This window comes from Chlamydotis macqueenii, chromosome Z (genome assembly GCF_036417535.1).
Source record: "Chlamydotis macqueenii isolate bChlMac1 chromosome Z, bChlMac1.mat, whole genome shotgun sequence".
Lineage (NCBI taxonomy): Eukaryota > Metazoa > Chordata > Aves > Otidiformes > Otididae > Chlamydotis > Chlamydotis macqueenii.
Genome location: NC_141593.1, coordinates 35,573,782 through 35,594,338, shown reverse-complemented (window position 1 = coordinate 35,594,338; position 20,557 = coordinate 35,573,782). Strand labels below are relative to the sequence as shown.

At 38.1% G+C, this 20,557-nt stretch overlaps 1 protein-coding gene across 3 annotated transcripts in view; it reads left to right on the top strand.

Moving 5' to 3' along the window:
* The window catches only part of MLLT3 (MLLT3 super elongation complex subunit), a 133,914-nt gene extending 113,741 nt beyond the window's left edge, over positions 1 to 20,173 (top strand). For 2 of the 3 annotated variants that reach the window (XM_086770303.1, XM_086770301.1), the window contains 5 exons: positions 4,578 to 4,710; positions 6,268 to 6,367; positions 8,857 to 8,928; positions 10,158 to 10,229; positions 17,360 to 20,173. In XM_086770303.1, the coding sequence (XP_086626429.1) occupies positions 4,578 to 4,710; positions 6,268 to 6,367; positions 8,857 to 8,928; positions 10,158 to 10,229; positions 17,360 to 17,491 (509 nt within the window). In that variant the 3' untranslated portion in view covers positions 17,492 to 20,173. The remainder of the gene's footprint in view (positions 1 to 4,577; positions 4,711 to 6,267; positions 6,368 to 8,856; positions 8,929 to 10,157; positions 10,230 to 17,359) is intronic. The other variant, XM_086770302.1, reaches the window with a different exon arrangement.
* The last annotated feature ends 384 nt before the right edge of the window (positions 20,174 to 20,557 follow it).

Sequence of the window (20,557 nt, the reverse complement as noted above, 5' to 3'; positions counted from 1 at the left end):
TTGCCAAAGCAGATTTTATGTAAATAAGTTAAAATTCATTCTACATGATCTTTAAACTACTTAGTTTCTGCTTGCCTTTTTTCATTGTATTTATAAGATTGTACAACTGATACATTCTTAATCAGCTTTTGTTTTGTTCTTTGGATGAGGAGCATTAAAAAAGCGGCTTTTGTGTAATTAAAATTGTATTTATTTTATCCATTTGTGTTCCTTAATAGAACTTGATTTAAGGTTGTGAAAATACATTAGTGCCTCAGGCAGTTTGTTTTTATATAGATCTACCGTGATGCATATCTGTCCTACTGCCTTTCTGTAGGTGACTGGTACTGATTTTCTAATATGTTGTAGCAGTGCTACTCCAGGTGAAAGAAAGCAAGAGCTAAAGTGAGCTGTGGTTGATGACTGGCTTCAGGCAATTTGATTTCTACCTAAGGCTAAACAGAACCCCTTCTTGCTGAAACCCCGTTTTTGCTCTCATGAAAACCTCATCAGTGGTATGAACTGTCTATCACAAGGCAAAAGTTTTGGATACCCATTGTATCTGTGGTCTTATATTGGGCAAAAACCTGTTGACTTAGTATTTTAAGCAGACTGGATCCATCTGTTTCTTCTGGGTCGTGTATTAGACTTATCACAGACTTTCAGTTTTTTGTACCTTCTCAAGAATAGATGGAGGATTTTTCCTCTGATGTGAACAGCTCTGAACTGCAAGTGGTATATACTTCTCCTCTTTCTTGCCACAGTAAATAGTGATTACTACTTCTGGGCGTTCCAGTTGACTGAATGTGTTAATTGCCCAGGCCGTGCATTTGTGTACCAGGCGAACTCTGGCATGTTCACACTGCATGTTGTACTCTGGTCAGAAGCCATGCTTTTTTTTCTAACAAGAAGTTACTTGCCACGGCCATTGCTCTTTTCCAGTTACATTCAAACTCCAGTATTCACTTAAGTGTCAGAAAACTCCATCATGAACTTTTTTTCACCTCTTTTTCCGCAAGCAGTGGGCTAACCTTAGGTTCTTCAAGTTCTTCTGCCCTTGAGGCTGACTCTGGTTGTTCTTTGTTTCTTTACCAAGAACACTGGCTTTTGGGCAGCTCCTAGTTTTCAGTTTCTCCTTAACTGTTCTGACCCTTTAGGAGATAACAACTTCTCAAACCCTTAAAAAGGTTGTAATGGAATTTTAAATTGATAGCAAGGAGCAGAAGATTAACAGTGACATTGTTATCAGTGCTAGAAACAAAAGACCTAGTAATTAATGCTTTGCTGATTGTTAGGAAAGTCTACTGAAAAAGTTAGCTAGCTGGGTACAAAATTACTATTTGGAGTCCTAGACATGGCCCTACATTGAATGAAAACTTGTCCAGATGACAGGTTCCTCAATACCAATGGGGCTGCAGCGATGGATGTATCTCAGGAGTCCAAGTTCCTTTTTCTCCAAGAAAGAGAAATAAGTCTGTTGGCAACTTGAGACAGCACTGTCTCATTGTCCAAAAACACAGCAAGTGGATAAAATGGCCCTCTGCTATACTTCTGTCATGGTTTAACCCCAGCTAATAACTAAGTACTACACAGCCACTTGCTCACCCCGCCCCCCGAGGTAGGATAAGGGAGAATATGGAAAGAAAGGAAAACTCATGGGTTGAGATAAAGACAGTTTACTGGGACAGCAAAGTAAGATATAATACTACTACTACTACTATATGCATGTACAATGTAATAATAATAATAATGATGATGGTGATGATGATGATGTAGGGATAATATACAAAACAAAGAATGCACAATTTCTCACCACTCAATGACCTGGTGACTGATACAGCCTGTCCAAGGCAGCAGTCAATCTTGGAACAATCCTGAAGGAGGGGAAATGAGAGAGCTGCCCACCAGCCACCCCCTCTTATATACTGAGCATGATGTCTATCGTACGGAATATTTCCTTTGGCCCATTTGGGTCAACTGTACTGGCTATACTCCTCCCAGCTTCTTGCACCTGCACATTAGCAAAATCTGGGACGCTGAAAAAAGTCCTTGATCTGAAGATCTCACTAATAACAGCAGTGTATTATCAACATTCTTCACCTACCAAATCCCATCCTAAACCCAAAACAAAGTAGTTACTGGGAAGAAAATTAGCTCCATGCTAGCTGAAACCAGGAAAACTTCAAAAAAGGACAGGCAAGAATAATCAGTTAGCTTAAGCTTGGGAGAGCAGGCTGTGTAGGGATCATGAGGAATGTGTGCTGGTTTTCTTTCTGCTTCCATTTAAAAATAAAATCAAGGACTGATGTTTTGGGTGACTTGCAAGCATAACTCCTTGTGGGGTTATGTGCTGGTGTTTTGTGCAACATCAGCTGTTCATGTATCCTACTAAATTTAATTACCAAATTAGGTTTTGTAATGATAGTTTGATAGTTTTACCTTTCCTCCCACTGACCTTTTCCTCTGCTCTTTCATCAAGAGTATGATGACACTTTCCTTTAATCTGTCCTTTATCAAATCTTTCCTATAATTTTTTTTCTTCCTGTACATTGGAAGAGGAGATGAATGCATGCTCAGAAGTTGACTTTGGCCTATGGAGTGGAGTGAGACTTATCTGCTCACAGTGCAGACAAAGATGACCATGTTCAGTAGGAGTTTGATGGTGGTTGTTAGTGTCTTTGTCCAGTAAGGTGTAAGGAAGCTAGCCTTTCTAGGCTAAGCCTAGCCTGTGGAAATACCCTTGTGTTCTACCCTTTTCTCTGTCTTGAAACATGGAATCCTTCTTCATATATTTATAATATAATTATCTTTTCTAACCCTTTACATCAATTTATTTTGCTCCCTATGCCATGTCTCTCATTCACCTACCTCAACAGTTAAGCTGGCCAATAGAACATTTTCTGAAAGATCAAAATGGGCAAATTCTTGCTTCATGCCTTTGCTGATGGTGCTGAAAGTGCACTGTCTCCTTCCATTTAAAAGGAATATGTTTATTACTGCTCCTATTAAAAGCCAAGGAAGGAGTCCTTTCCCTCCTTCAAGGGTCAGATGATTAGACATTCAGTCAGACTACAAGTTCCTATTTGCAAATAGCTGAGCGTTGTCTGCCTGGGACCCAAACAGGAACAGAAAATGGAGCACAGATCAGCTGCTTCTTGAGATTAGTGTTGGTTTCATGGACAAGAAGCACTTCAGTGTAACTCTGCTTTCCATGTTGCCTGTACAAGTGTCTGATCCACCAAGAATTTGTCCATCAGGACCATCTGGGCTTCTTCCCAGCCAACCCCAAGGTGTAAAAACAGAGAAGAGAAACCATTGAGCTGAACCTGCCCAAGCTGTGTCAATTTACGAAAGTTCTAGTGCAGTCCTACTGGTAAATCATTCTCAGCATCGGCTTTGGAGTCACTTGCACAAAACTGGTCAAAATGCCTGCAACCTGAGGCTTGCTAGGTCTGGAATAATCCATAAAGCCATTCCTTGTATGAAGGGAACACCCAGGAGTATGTCCCTGACAGACAGAGGTCTGTCTTCTCTTCTGGCAGTCACCAGGGATGACACTCCTTGACTCTTATTTCCACATTAGCAAATAGAGAGTTGCAAGCTTCATCTCCCTTTGAAGAAGACTCTGAGGCTCATTTTCTTCACGTTAGTACTTTGTGTTTCCTGGGCTGATGGGATTACAGAACCCTAATAGTAACTGCTGTTCCTGCAGCCATCACCATTGCTTGGTGTCTCAGATGGGCTGTACCTTAGAGTTAAATGCCCTGTGGCATCAGTCATGCTTCCTTCTCTCTTCTAAGCTGCTTTTGCCCATTCTTATTTCAAGCAGCTGTAGCCTTGCCTTTCACAGGAATATATTAAGCATATTCCTCTTTCCGTAACTTTTACAGCAAAATAAATTGAGTAAAATTAAACCAAAATCCCAAACTGAATTTCATTCAGTTTTGTGAGCAAGTCAAGATTTGTACCTTCTGTTAATTCAGGATGAGATAGCCTGGTGTTGTGTGGGATTGATGCACTTTCTACATGTGAACATTGGCAAAGTGCTTACTTTACCTGAAATTGACCCTGAAATAAAGCTAAAGCTAAATATATAAAAACCAGGAAGACAAAGACTGCCTTGGCCAGTATGAGTTAGTCAGAATGATTTGTTAGATTCTGCTTCTCAATACATGAATTAACCTAACGTGTTATTGCTGGTCAGTATGTCCCTGTGGATCTGTACTCACATACAATACCCTTTGAGAAAGCAAAAAATGCTAAACCCCAGCGATGCAAAAGAATCTTGCTTCTAATGATAAATTTTTCCTGGCATGACAGTATTTTGCTTACTTCAACTGTGGTCCAGGGGGCCAATCATGCAAACACTTGAACTTGTGAGTCACTTCACTGTCAAGCTGACTGAGTTGCTCCTGTGAGTAAATGATTCATGGAGAAGTCCCTGCAGTGAATTACTTCATTTGTTTAATGTTTATGACTCTCCCCTCCCAACACTGTGTGGGGAGGGTAGTTTTCTGTCATCTACAAAGCTGAGTGAAGTGCCTGGAACACTGCAAAGTGAACTTCATTTGTATATTTTATTGTCTCTGTTGTTTCAGGTCCATTGAGGTCTATAATGAAAGATCTGCATTCAGATGATAATGAAGATGAATCAGACGAAGCAGATGAGAATGACAATGATTCTGAGTTGGAACGACCCGTAAATACACGAGGAGGAAGCAGGAGTCGCAGGTGAGTGTCTTGTGATTGCAAGTAGCCTGGTGGCCAAGATGTTGTGCTTGTTAGTAATGGGGTGAGGCCTGATGTTCTCAAAGAGCGTGGAGTAGCAAATGGGCAGAGAATTCAGACTCTCTTTTTAAAGCATATGCATGTAAAAGTGCCTCTTCTAAAAACTACCAGAATTAGCCATTCCCAATACAAACTGTTTCTGAACTAATCCGTACGGTTATGATGATCCTCATTCATTTCTCTTTCCTTGATTTCATGCCATTGTGACTTCAGGAGAGTACTCGTAATTACTCTCTGTCATAAATGAGATAAAATTAAGCCCTTAAATTGCCAGATGAGCTTTTCTGTGCATAGTGTCTCATTTTCAAGATCCCTCTGCTCACCATTTTTAAATTAGGTTGTTAAATAGGATCGGAATCAGTGAAATTTGAATTTCAAGTAATTTCTGTGCTGCATGCAGTGAGTAAAAGTGCGGACAGAAGGTAGAGCAAGCACCTGTCATGGAAATTACTTTAAAAAAAAACCCACTTCTGCATCCTAGCTGCAACCTTAAGAGAGGGTTTCAAAAATCATGTGTTCTTTGGGCAGATTTAAGCTCTATCTGAATGTTGCTGAAAACTTGAAACAATCTCTCCCAAACCATTTCATAGTGGGTTTTTTATCTAATCCACAGAGTTTTGCTGGGAGTGCACAGCACCTGAGTGCTAGTATCAGTTACTGTTTAAATGGGAAGGCAATAGGAAGACATTAATGAATGTCAGCTGATTCCCTGCTGCACTTTGGCACCTAGAATCAAGGAGAAAAAGCCCAAGATGACTAGCAGTTGGAGAATTTGTTCGTGTCAGAGATTGTATAAAGAGTTGTCTCAAGCTCAACTTATCTCTAAGTGTGGAGATTTTGTTTCAGTTTTTTAACAACATCTTAAGGCTAATATTTCTCTAACTTCTTTTTATCTCAAATAAATATTTTTTTTTCTTCCAACAAATAAATATTCCCTGTTGTTCCTAAGTAAATGAACAGTGAGACTGACTAGGAGCTGAGCTTTTTCATGTGGCCTCTCTTGAGATAATAAGTTTTTACATTTCAGCCAGGAAAAAGAGTGTTATTTATGATGAGAAACAAGGAAATTTTCAGTGAAACACTTATCCAAGTGGGAAGTACAGCTGTTTAGAAAGCTTTTAGAAGAGCAGAAAAGTATCTCTAAAAAACATTTTCCTCCTTCTGTGTGGCTATGAACCGAGATACAGACTCGCTCCAGGAAGATTGAGAACAGCAGTTTAATGTTCTAAATATTTAACTGTTTCTGTAACGTTAGCTGCTGTTAACTGGGCCTGTCGTTTCAGCCAAGTGCATGCAGTCAGCTTCATTCTCCATGCTACATAGGGCTTTTTCCAGAGCACAGCCCTGCTCGGATGGCTCTCTTCCACGTGACCTTGGTTAATGATGTCTTGCTTAGTGAGGGGTCATTCTTAGTGTCCTACCTCAAAGTGCAAGCTCAGTTCACTCCTGTTAACAGCCCTTTATCTGGAGGCGTAATCTCTTGGCTCTCTTTTTCCATAGGGTTAGTCTGAGTGATGGCAGTGACAGTGACAGCAGTTCAGCTTCCTCAACACTACATCATGAACCAGCACCACCTTTACTGAAAACCAACAGCAACCAGGTAAAGTCAGGATTCGTAAATGCAGTCCTGGGGAGCTGATACGACATTCTCATTACTTCAGTGCGGTTACTTAGTCTGTAAACTGACAGTTTGCATCAAGAGGCTCATTCGCAGGAGTTTATTCATTAATCTCTTCCCCTCTCCCCAAACCAGTGTTTATTTAGAAGATACGATATTTTTTTACTTCACTAGAAGATACGATAGTTTTTACTTCAATATCAGAGTACTTTTTGCATATCCATAAGAGCTAACATTGTTGTTGTTTTTCAGGCAGGAAAGTAAAGTCATTCTCTTTTTTCAGAGAAAGGAAGTTAAATAACCTAGAGCTACAAAATATGTCAGGGACAAATGAGAGTTAGAGTTTGGGAGTTGCCTTACCCCCAGTTACCAATAAGGTAAGGCTCTCTAAACATGAGAACTAAACATAAAGTACAAAAGTTACGAGTTTTTAAGAGAGAGCCTTTGGGGCAGGGCGGGGAGGGGAACAACCAAACAAACTATAAAGATGAAGAATACTTCATTTACTGGAGACATAAGCGCATGAAAAATAAAACACCTATCTATAGCTTGTTGTTTAATGAAGACTAACTTCTACAGAGGCAATGTAATTGTTAAGTAATTGTAAATCTCAGTATCAGCAGTCCACTCAGTCACATCTTTCATGTTCCTTTCTGCTTCAGTGATCTAACAGAAGGTCTACCTGCACGTTTAGACACTCCAAACAATAGCAGTGTGCCACTAAAATTGAATGACACATACCTTATTGTATGAGAGGAGAATTGTGTTCTTGAGTATTCAAATTTTATGGACCATAGCCACATTTGAAATCTCTGCTTGGTAGCATAGTGCTGCTTGCCAGGGTGATGCTTATGACTGATGAAATCAGGCTTGTGTTGACTAAGTCCATTTGTAGACGTAAGAGCTAAGACAGAGTTTGTATTTCTGTAAGCTTCCTCAGATGTCATTACTGCTTTATCTCATCTAAACAAGAGCACTTAAGAGTTAGATTATAACTACACATCGGGAGCATTGTAAGGAAGCCACTTTTTCAACCTTGCTGAAGTTCTATTTGAAACTAAGAATTTTCTTCCTTTAAAAAAATAAGAAAAGCATCTAAAAGGTACTAGATCCATGCCTACAGGTTTGGTTTTTTTTCAAAACAAGTTTTGTTTTTCCACTAGCCTACACAGCAGTAACCCCAGGGGGTGTTGTATCGAAGAAGTGGGATTTTTCTTCAGAAAAGTATGTTTTGCTTTCTGGCTATCCATCACTCTTGGCTAAGTAAATCCCTAGGTAAGGTTAACTCAGCTCTGCAGTCACTTTCTATATATAGGGAAATAGCTACCTGCCTGCTACGTTCTTATAGTGCTGGTCACCCTCGGGATCATATATGTGATTTTAGTCATTTAAACCAAGGGAGGTAGAAATGAGAGGGAAGTTAAAGAAAGCTGTCAGTGAGGCTTCTTGCTATTCTAGAAGACTTGCTTTTGCAGACCTTATTTCCTTGTTTTATTCAGTGAGTTTTGTCTTGTGTTCTGACTGTCCAGTGCGATTTTGGAGATAATCATGCTAGTGATGTTAGTCTTACAATAAAATGTCAAACAAAATCTTCCATCATCTTTAATCATTTATTGTCCTTTGATGTTTTTCAGATGAACTGTTCATATTCCACGTTAGGAATGACATGGGGTTTTTTGGGGTTTTTTTTTTGGTTTTGTTTTTTTTTTTACCTCTAATTCTAGTTTCAAAATACGTGTGCTGTGTGTGAAAAAAAATTGGAAGAACAATCAACAGTTCTGTTGATTCCTCACTTAAGTCCTAAAATTTTCATATTCAGCATGGTGTTCTGCTGCTTGATGACATGCTCTTCTTGACTGTGGTTCAGTACTGGATGAAGCGCTCTTGGTTTGTTTATGTGGTAGTTAATGGCTTTTTATGGCCTTGAAGGAAGGGTACCATATAAGTGCCAAAGATATTACCATCACTTTTTTTTTTCAGTTACAACTTGTGCAGTCATTTCAAAGACTATATTTCAAAATCTCTGTTGTAGAAGAAAAGACGCAGCATTGGGAAACACAAGGAACAGGAAAAATATACTGATCACATGAAATTTCAAAGGCCCTGTAGAGTATCTCAGCATCATTGTTTTCTGCAAAATCAGATCTCTTATCCTCCCAGCATGCAAATGATACAAAAAAAAAGTGTTAAGGAGGATTTAAAAGACATGAAATTCATTCTTTTAAGGATTAATAATACTGATATCACCTCATTCTAACAACTTAGCATTTTCTGCTGTAAGCTGGTTTTTTTTTTTCTGAAAAATGCAAGTAGATTGTATGAATTAAAGAATGAAAAGCCCAATTTTGAGTTTTGATTACATTTTATCCAGATGTTATACTCTTTGTGTTATTAACTAATAGCAGAATTTTTCATATGTAATTGTATCCAATGATGCATTTAATTTTTACAGGATTTTCTTTCTTTTCCAGATTTTAGAAGTGAAAAGTCCAATGAAGCAAAACAAGTCTGATAAACAGATAAAGAATGGGGATTGTGATAAGGTAAATGAGAATTAGGTAAACTGGTATTAGTAAAATTAGTAAACTGATCCAGAATGTGATATTAATGTGTTTATTAAACACCAACATTTGTTACAGAATGAAAATCTTAGTACATCTTTGATTTGGATTTCTTAGGTGCAGATCCTTACCTTTTTTTTTCCCTGCAATTCTTTCTTCTTCTGTCCTATTTTGAGAGTTTTTTCCTTCTCTTCAATCCATGTGGTGATTTGACGAATGTCACCAGTTGGGAATCCACCATCTACTATTTATTTTATCTGCTCTCCACCATGACTTTGCATTGTGCTTCACAAATGAAGTGATAATTTTTGAAGAGAATTCACAGCTGTATTCCTAGCCAATAGATCAATCAATTTTAGAAATACGTATTTTCCATAATCCTTTCTGAAGGCTGTGTGTTAGGAAGTGGTAGTGTGATTTAGCATATTAACTAGATTGATATGAAGCAACAGCTACCATTTAACCCTGCAAAAGGCAGTTTTGTTTAAAATCATATCAGCTGGCCACGGGTAAGAGCTCTAAGTCCTTGTGTGGGTGAACATCCTTGTGTGGACAAGTTCCTCTGAAGGTTCATATTTTAAAGGTATTAGTGTCAACTTTGTGATAACGTGAGGCAGGAGACCGAAGTTTCAGGGTATTTTGCTAGATTTTCAGTGGCCTGATCCATATATTTTTTGGTTTCTTAAGCTGGGTGTCGTATCTCTCTGCTTAAGAGAAAAAAGGTTTCTGATGGCTCAGGCTGAAGGAGAAAGTTGCTGATTAGGTGGAGAGGTAGAACATGTTTGACATCCCAGGAAGGAGGACAGTGGAATTCACCATTGGATTAATGTTGCTTGATCTTTCTCCCCTCGTATCTCCTTGTTGACACAGAAAATGTATTATGTAGCTTTAGAGAAAAAGAGAGATTTGATTGTGAATGTTTGGATTGGGGTCTTATGTAGAAAGGTGGAGATGCTTTTTTAAAATTTTGGCATCCTCTGTCTGTTTGACACTTTTTGTAACAGTTGAAGTATAGAGATTATCTTCTGCAGCAAAGGACCACCTGATAAGATTTTTGTCACCATGCCAGATAACTAAATAAGAAAATTTAGCTCAAAGAAGATTTAAAATAAAATCTTGATTTGTATTGTTTCTGAAGACATCTGAAGTTTTTGAAATACATAGCTATGACTTAATTAACAAGTTGTTTATGGGGGGGGATTTGTTTCTAGGCATATCTCGATGAACTAGTAGAGCTCCACAGAAGATTAATGACATTGAGAGAGAGACATGTACTGCAGCAGGTGAGGAGCACTCTCATGCAATGTCACAGTGTGCTCATTGAAATTGTGAAGTCACATCTGTGTCTTTCCCTTGGTCTAAAAATCTGTAATCAGGTTTAATAGCCTTCAAGCCTGAGTTATTCTTATACGGCCCATTACCACTTTCAGTGCAGCTTAGGGAATTTTTACGCATACTTTAAATTGTGTTGTCACACTGAATGACAAATTAACTAAAATACCTATCTGAGCTAAAGTTTTCACCAATTCATTGTTATGTTTCTCAACATACTGTATTAATAATTATGAAAACAGGATGGGAGAATGGATACAGCTGTGCACTGTGACTTGATAAAAATCTTGTTGTTTTTTCCTGAAAATGACCAGTGTTTTCTGAGAAACAATTAAAGATGTTTTCTATGGCAAAGAGAAAACATGGAATTCAAAGCAAAACTCACTTTGGACAAAACCACGGTATACTGATTGAGTCTTCTGAAGTCATGGGAAGAGTAAAATATGAAAATATGCACACCAGGAAGACTCCACATTTATTGAAAGGTTATGCAATAGTAAGAACTAAGAATAGTATTCTTTGTTTTGAGCAGCATTGTCAGCTACTATTGAATTACAAATTTTGAAGGATAAACACTAAGCACTGTTAACAAAGCAGATGTAATTGTAGCACAGACGGTTTTATTACATATAGCACAATTCTGGACACGTTGTAAAGAGTTTTTCCACTTCTGAATGATTACAATCACTCATCAAATTTCTCAGCGCTGGGATAAGTATGTTAAAAATATTTTGTAAACCCCAGCATTAATCTGTTTATTAGGTCAGGCTCAATATTGTGAGTAAAGATGAGGAAACAACTGAGAGGTCAGTGAAAAGGAAGACCTTGGTTAAGGATATTCTTAGTTGACGAGGAATTCTGATAGCTTTTTCACATTTCATAAGTGATGCATATTGGTTATCCTTTGTATATAAGGTACTATTGTTTCCTAAGTTCCCTTTTGTCTACAAAGGGAACTAAACCACACTTTCAGAATAGTGGCAGAAGCAAATTTTTATCTACATCGGGAAATTACTGTGCAGGACACTAAAAGGTAGGAATTGCAACACCCTCTCCACTTTGCATTATTCATTAATTCTTAGAGGATTAATGTAAAAAGTGAACCTGAAAAAGCTACTGTGTTGTAAATTCGTGCCCTAGCATTGGTTTTCGAGCACGTGCTTCCCTGTGCTCAAAGGCATGGCTTTTGAATGGTTACACTTCTGGTTGGCCTCTGTGGCCGGTATGACGCAGTTACCAGCTGCCAGTACAGGGCTGCACCCGAGCTGTCCGTACGGGGCTGCGCCCCCGTCCCAGTCTGCACAATCAAGCCATAGATCCAGCTGTCACTGGGGCTGTATCCACAGCCTGCAGAGCACAGGGCTTAGGTGGCTTCATGTGAAATTGCGAAGAAGAAAAACCTCTTCAAAACCTTCCCTGCAAAGCAACGATAAAGAAAGCAAGAAACATGTTTTCCCTGTGAGGGTGGTTTAGCTGTAGAACAGAGCCCTGGGGAGACTGTGCTGTCTCCATCCTTGGAGCTTTTAAAATCCTGACTGCATAAGCCTGGAGCAGCCTTATCTGACCCCACTGCTGAGCCTGCTCTGGGCGTGGGCTGGGGCTCACAAAATCCCTTCCAACCAGAATTCTCCTGTCATGCTAAGAAATATTTTCCAAGCAAGCTGAATCCACATTCCTCTTTTTCATCTAGTGTAATTTAAGTGTATTTGGTGGGGAAGAAATATTTACCTTTGCTAGAAAAATGATGGGTTTGTCCACTGAAGCTTCTTCAAGTCTGATGTCAGATTATTGTCATAATCTATTTCATAGGAAGTTACTGATAAAAGGAAAAGCTGTGTGAAGAGAGACATAATTGAGCTGGAAACTTAGAGTATCATATTTTGAGTAAGTGAAGAAAGAACAGTATCTTGTGCATTTTAAAGATAGACTTTTTCTTTTCTCCTGAGTGTATTCATCAGAGAAGAGAAAGCGTTCATTCATTGACCTTTGCCTCACAACTCACTTGAAGAGTGTAATTTTAATGCTGTAGTCATGACTTCTCATAGCGTAGTGTTTAATTAGCTATATTGTAAAAGTTAGGCTGGTGTAGAATTGGTGTCACCTTGTTTCCCGGGGGACTGTTTTTGCAGATTGTTTCCCTTCGTTTGGAGCATGTGCAGGTTGTCCATATAGCCCTGATGAAAGCTGCATTTATGGCTCGACTGTGCCGTTCTGTACTCAGAGCTGGCAACTGCCTAATACTGGCTACAGGGGCCTACCAGAACTCAGTGGAAGAGCTGAGCTACTTACCAGTTGTCTGTTAGCTGTTCTGCACTAGCAAACAGTCTGTGCTGCTATAAAACAAATAATGTGGTTTAGTTTTAAAGCCTTTAATCCCTTAATATTCTGCAATTCATTAGTTCATATGATTGTATCACTTTACAGAATTATGTTCACAATATTGAATGGATAACTTGCAGAGAACTAGTGCTTCTCTGCCTTACAAATAAACTGTCACCCCATCTTAAATGTCATTACTGCTTTGCAGCTTGTAGTTAATGTAAAATATATTAATTTTGAGCAGAGAAATAAAAAGAGTACAGAGCTGAGAAAGTTTTCAGGAATGACTGTGAAGCTTCTAGACCGAGAAATACAAGTATGTAGAGACTAAAGGATGTACAAAGGTAAGGAGAGCAAGGGATAAAACTGTGGAAAGAGACACTGTTACTACATGAGAAGAGGGATTGAGTGCAAAGTATGAAAGCTGTTAATAGCTGCAAGAGTTTTCAAGGTGATGGCAGTGTTGAAGTGGAATGGTAGTGGAGTTCTGCATTCCTGGGTGGTCATTGTCATCTTCTTAGTTATGTTAGGGCAGGTAATAATCTCTTGTACATGTTGAAGTCTGCTGCCTGTGGACTTTTAGGGAATTTTTAGAGAAGGGACTTGCAAGAGAAGAATGAAGGCATTGATTGTGAAGTGCTGGCTTTTGAAACTTATGCTGAGGGATGTGAAAAGGAGAGGACAGGTTTTTGCAATCTCAGTTGTTACCAAGTCCGTAGGCATGACAGCAAACAGGAACACAGCCAAGCTGGAAATGAGAAAAATGTATCTGTTTGAGAATGTGGCTCTTTCCCAAGAGAGGCATTTCTCTTTGAGACACATTGTTAAAGAAAGCTGAAATAAATCCACAGAAAAGAAGGAGGAGACAGGAGAGATGTGATACTGAACTGCAAATGGCTGGACATGTAGCTAAGTAATCCTGATGTAAAATGATACTTACAGATATATAAGAGTTGCCCAAGTGGGAGAAGGCAGGTGAAAAAGAACATTTAGCTGAGAAATTAGTCCTGCGAGAACCACCTGAGCAATTTGTATGTGAATATTAGACCACGGCTAGACAGAAATTGGTCTGAAATTACATTTTAAAAGGAAATATCTCTCCCGCCTCTTTCATTGTAGATAAAGAGTTTGAGATTTACAGTGATGAGGCTTTTTTTTTTTTTTTATTCTGTGATTTCCAGTGAAATAGTAGGGATAACTGAGTCTGCAATCAGATGTTAATACTGCATATCCCTTGCATTAAAATTTGACTGTCTAAAGGTGGATTCCTAACTCTATTTTCAGTGCAGATGACGGTAGCGTGACTCCATGAAGGGCAACAAGATTTCTAGTAAGACTTTGCATCTTACTTCGAGGCATCAGAAGTTGTATCTTCAGCTGGTGAAAAATCTCTTTAAAGCTAGTGCACTAGGCAGTACACGCATAAGGAAGAAATTGAGAGTATGCAGCACTACTGAAAATTAAATTACTCATATCCACAAGGTTCTTAACTTCAGATGGCAACTATCTTCTGAGAATTTTCTGCAAGGGGCAGCTTGCAGGTCTGGAAACTATCAAATGGCCTAAAAACCTCCATAAATTGAAAAATGACTATGTCATTAGCTGCACTTTGGCTTCCTTAAACACACACACACTCATTTGCTTGTTTAAAGGCAGATAAATAGTTGTACCGTGATGGATAGTGATGGAACTGAGCTGCAGGGACATTATGTAAACAGAAACATACATTACAGCAGAAAAGCAAAGCTTACTATAGCAGGAACAAATGGGATATTTTTGTTCTTTGCAGCCTGAGCTCTCAAAAGAAAACATTTTAATGCTTTGTTTTTAATATTGTAACTGTCAGACTTCATGGCAACTAATCTTAACCTTTTATTCTTTTCCAAGTATTTCTGAATATCATAAGGATGTGTGTGCTAATACTGTAAGTCATGGATTTCTCATTGACTGGCACACAGGCAGCTGTTTTTCGTTGAGCTGTCTGGGTTTATCTTGATACATTTTTATACATCCATTAAAAATTTTGGGGTTCATTTCAGTCTGATTTACCAGGTGCCCTGACATAGTGGCTGTATTTCTTTAGGGATGGGTGATGGATATGTTTTGAATGTTTATATTTCCCTTGGCCTAGAGCTTAAGAACCCCAAGCAGAACCTGATCACTAGAAGTGCTTATCAGCTTTTTAAAATACGCAGTGCTGTTTAAAAATACATGTGTTAACACTTTAATGTAATCTTTGTTTCTAAAATCACGTATATTACTGTGGGAGTTATGAGGGGTCGTATTCTTCCACCCCAATGCAATAAAGTCTTAGACAGAATTGTTGAGCATAGCTGGATCTTCCTGGCCTTGGCTTCTGTAAATTTCTTGTGCAGCCAGTTTTTTATCACACAGTGAATATTTGGAGACTGAGCCTGAGATTAGATTCCTATTCCTAGCTTTACAAAATGAGGCTGGATTGACTCCTTAGCTTCTCTTTTAGATGAGGCTCAAGAGAGTGCCAAAAATTAGAATGACATATAACACACATGAAAGTTTCCTTCTGTTCATAATCAATTTTGTCTCATTTGATTTTTTTTTTCTCTTGTGTTAATTGCAGAACAGTAGGAGATGGAAAAGTGTTACAAGAATCTGTGAATCAACAAGTGATCAGATGAAGTTAGCAATTTTAGATTAAAAATTCCCATATAGGAAAAAAAAATTAAGCCAAGAGGCACAGATTTAAATCAAGTGTTAATAAGAGCAGGGTTGTTCCTAAGTACTTTCAGAATGTTGGAGAGCTGCAAACCAAATTAGATTTTACTTTTATTTTTTTCCAACCTGGAAAATGGAAGGTGATTAGAAAGGGAGATTTTTACTGTAACAGGCCCTCTTATTATTTTATCTTGTTTCCATTCTGTTTAATCCACCCTGGGCTATTTGATTCCATGACTGACAATACACATGAAGTTATTTCATTTATCATCAGCATAGTCTTTTCTTCTGTGATCTGAGGAGAAAAAACATCTGTTTATATAATGAAATTGGGAGTGTAAAATTACAAAAGATTTAGTTTAATTTCATTGTTCTTTTTCAAGTTGGTGTGTTCCTACCAGATTTGTCATTTTAAGGTATGCTCTGTAAGCCATGTGTGCAAACATCTGTATCTCCTGCAGCTGTGGAAAAGGAATTACAGACACAGTAATAAAGTTCAAACAATCGAGGAATATCTGGCAGCAGCATTTCGTTAGAGGTATATGTGGAAGCCCTAGAACTAAATGGGTTTCAAATTGAAGGGTGCAAACAGGACATTGAGTCTAGCGTGAGTGCCACAGAAGGGATGGTCTGAGCAGAAGAGTGGTGTTCTCTCAGTCCGTGACACTACCCTGAGTCCCACTTCAGGACAGGGTGCCTTTCTGTGTGCTCACTTGGGATGTCTGTCTCTTGGAATGAAACTGCACATGAGAGATTCATAGCCATAATGTGTTGGCACTCTGTTAGCCCTATCTGACAAATAATGCTTTGGCTTTCCAAGATGCTGAATGGGTTTTTTAGATAGGTGTACATCCTAGAACTCTACTTATCTGGTGTTACTTGTTACAGCAATTCAGTGTTGAGTATGACAGCTCTTTAAAAATGTAGACTACAATTAAGAGACTAAAAATTTCAAAACAGCAGAAAGGCACAAGTTAGATATGTACAGTTGATTTGACAGAATCATAGAATTATTGAGGTTGGAAGGGACCTCTGGAGGTCATCTGGTCTGACCCCCCTCTGCTCAAGCAGGGATGTGTAGAGCCAGGTTCCCCAGGACTATGTCAGATGACTTGTGAATATCTCCAAGAGTGAAGACGCTACAACCTCCCTGAGCAACCTTTGACAGTGCTCAGTCACCCTCACAGTAAAAAAGTGTTTCCTGATGTTCAGAGAGAGTCCCCTGTATTTCAGTTCATGCCTGTTGCCTCTGGTCCTGTCGCTGGGCACCACTGGAAAGAGCCTGGCTCCATCTTATTTACACCCTCCCTTCAGGTATTTGTACACATTGACAAGATCTGCACTGAGCCTTCTTTTCGCCAGGCTGGAGAGTCCCAGTTCTCTCACCCTTTCCTCATAGAAGGCATGTTTTAGTCCCTGTTCTTCTCAAGAACTCCTGACAGCTCTTCTGTTTCCTGTTTGAATGAAAGCTGTGATTATAGAATATATGCCATTGGTGGAGTCCTTCATGGTTGGTTTGGTTTAAAAAAAAGGATTTAAGTCTGTTACTAAAGAAATAACTGCTAGTATGTGAACTAACAGTTGATGTGAGAGCTCTTGAATACGTTTTTGTTTGATATGAACTAGATTCTCTAAGTATTGATTTATTTCCCTTGCTTCCAGAGAGGCATATGCCAATTATTTTCTGAAGTATCCTGCTTAGCAGCTATGCACAGAGTAAACATTCCAGACAGAGATCTACCTGGGTTTTTTCCTTTATTTGGGCTTGGGGAGGGGTGTTGCTTTTTTTTTTTTTTTTTTTTTTACTTAGAAAATACAGATTTTCTTTTAACATTTGAAAAATGTGTTCTCAATGGGAATGGTTGCTGGAATAGACAATGGCATTATGGTTGATTATTATCTAAAACCAACCAAACAACAACAACAACAAAAAAATAAACAACCAAAAAGTATTGGAGCAGTTGGGCTTGTTTTATGCCTTTCATATCATACTTAGTGGAATGTTAATACATTCAGTGGGTATGTGAAACTGGTGAAAGTTTCAACTGCATCTTTTCTTTCCTTTCAGATAGTAAATCTTATAGAAGAAACTGGACACTTTCATATCACAAATACAACCTTTGACTTTGATCTTTGCTCACTGGACAAAACCACAGTCCGTAAACTACAGAGTTATCTGGAAACATCTGGAACCTCTTGAGGATTTGGCATCTGGCTGCATCAGAAACGGTTCTTTAAATGAAACATTCAGAATGATGCAACCAAAATGGGGGGAAAAAAAAAACAAAACAACCCTCTTCAGCTTTATTTTTCCTTAAAGCCAGTCATCATCTCTTAACAAGGGAGAGGAAAAGTGGCAAGACTCAGAGGACTACTGTTCTCAAGAAGAAAATACTCTGGAAGAGTTTGCCTGGATAGCCTTGAAAAACAAACACACAGAAGCAAACAAAAATACTTGGTCTTAATAAATGTGTATCATGTATATCTCTCTGTGGTGTTCCAGCCCACAAGATGAATGCATGTTCAACACACTGCCTTATTACATAACTGATCTATTTATTATTGCATACATGTATTCTAAAGTCAATGAGTCATTGAATGACACTACCAGATGTTGCAAGTAGTGGGGTCCCACGTGTGCTCTTTTGATGCCGTACTATCGCAAGCCTAGTAACGTTATTCATGTTAAAATGCCACTTCTTGCTATCTTTCTCTAGTCACTTAAAACACTACAGTCTCATTTCCACTTCTGCAGTTCCATGAAACAAAATACAAAGTAGGGGACCAAACAGTGGTCCTATAATTTGTTTCCCATCTGCCACAGTGGGCTGGACCACAGTAGGTTGGACCGCAGGTCCTTGGCTCTGTCCATTCGTTGATCTTTACCATGGTAGAAAATGCACCAAATAGGATCATACGACTTGCTGTCTAGCCTTAGTGAATAAACCAGTAGGACTTTTAACAAAAAATGTTATGTATACTGTCCTGAATCAAGCATCTTTTGCAGTCTACATTCTTGTGTCTGTTTTAATGTTATAAAATTAAATATATATGAGTGAAGGTGTTCAGCAGGATCATCATAAAAGAAGAAATACTGGTCCTGTCTTCTATGGAACTGTTGTAGAAAATTCTTAATTTGGAGCTATTTATTACTATGAGTTTCAACACTCCTCTGCTGCCACTGTGTGACTTACTTTTACCATAAAACTATTTGCATAACATTTTTGTTTGTTCATATAGTATCTAGTCTGTTTAGCTTGGGGATTTTGTTTCTGGTTTTGTTGTTTTTTTTACAACTGCTAAATTAAACTCTTTTATTTGAAAAGGAGAAAAAAAAGTTGTTAACAGTTAACATGTTGGAATAAACACATATATGATGCATTGTATATATGTGTGTATATATACATATACATGCACCTGTGTATATATATATACACACACATGTATGTATATATGCTTTTCACACTTACCAGATTTTGTTATCTGTTCAATAACCTGCTTGTTTCCAGAAGGATTTCTTGTCTGTAAAAATGAGTATTCTTTCGTACCATACGTTATTCCTTAAAATCAGGATCGTTTTTTTTTTATGCATGATCAAATGAGAGGATGTGTACTGGGTTTCACAGCAAAGCACCATCCTCTCATATCACTGATGGTGTCCTAATCAAATCATCACCCTTCTATTAGAAGTTCAAATTTCTCAATGAAAAGTGAAAAGAATTTTAAAAATACTTCTGGATGCAAAGGTTTATTCAGGTTTACCAGCCTTTAAAAAAATGTATCTTTTTTTTCTGGACGGGCCAGTATGTCATGTGTATGCTTATATGCCAGGTGTAGTCTGTATGTGTAGAGCTGAATGGTAGTATCTGTATGACTGTTTCATGTGCACGTTTCGTGCAGCACTGTAAAATGAGATTCTAATTGGGGTTATTTCTTATTCAGATGGTAAATCTTAATACTGTTTCTTCAAGTCCAAAGAAAATTTTACACTTTACTCTTTTTGAGAGGGCGGGATGCAGACTGGATTGGGGAGCTTTTTTCTTATTTAAAATGTTGTTTGACCACACTCTGCAGGAAGTCCTCCTCAGGCTTCCCAAGAATAAGTGTACTTTTTCAGTAATGTTATGACTCTTATTGATGACTGGCATGAAGCATACTTGAAGCGTTATGTTCTTTTAAGTCCGTGTCTTAATGTGCAATTGGGGAGGGGCAAGGAGGAGTGGGAGTGTAATTTTAAAGTTACTTTTGACATAAGGCAGGTGGTGGCAGGGAGGAGAAAGGAGTGCACGTGAAGGGGATAAACTTCAATTTTTGTTGATTATTTTATATGAAAATGTTTGGAAATCTAAAAGCAACCTTAAAAACATTTGTTCTACTAGTGTGTGTTCAACTTCCTATCTTTTAGTTATACCAGATACATATGGAATTTTGTCCATTTTGACTTTTCTAACTAAGTTTTGTGGTAACTCATTGAGTTTGAGAAGGGGAAGAATCTCATCATACCTCTAGTATGACTACTGCAGTCTTTTGTTAGAAATGGTGAAATGAATCATTTTACCCTTAAAACACCAGATAAGCTTTCTTATACACTGAGAACAGGGATGGAAGAAAACAACGAAGAGGAGAATAGACATAAAAGGGAGATGACAGCAGTTAAAGTGTCAAGTTAGTGCTGACTTTCATGCAAATTGTGAATCATCCTTAAACTCTTTCATTTTCTAATTCAATGGGAGAGGGAAGAAAATAGACTGCAGTTTGTGTGTGCGTGTTGACATTTTCACAAAATTCTGATAGAGTTACTAAGTGTTGATCTAAATTAAAAAAAATAGCTATTTTCATCTGATTTTGTATGCAGAAACAAAATAAATCATTTTTCACTTAATTTCAGACATTCATATTTCTCTTAAAGAAAAAAAAAATAAGACCCTTCCAAGTCTTTAACATATATAAGCATTGATCTTTGAGATGGGTTAAAGTGTTTGGGCAATAAATGTTTTGGAGTTTTACTTATCATTGAGCTGTTTAATACAAAGTTATGTTTGAGAATTTGGATTAATTTGTTGAGGTGACCAGACAGAGGTTAGCAGTAAGTTCCAAATATCTAAAAATAACTTTTAGGATAAGGGAGTCACTGTTACGAGAACAGTAGTTTTATCCAATAATAAGGACAGTTTTCGTCTCGCCACTAACTTTCCGCCTCAGAAAGTGGATGTCCAGTTGGGTAGACAAGTTTTAGTATCTTTTTAGAAGTTTGAATCCACTGAGA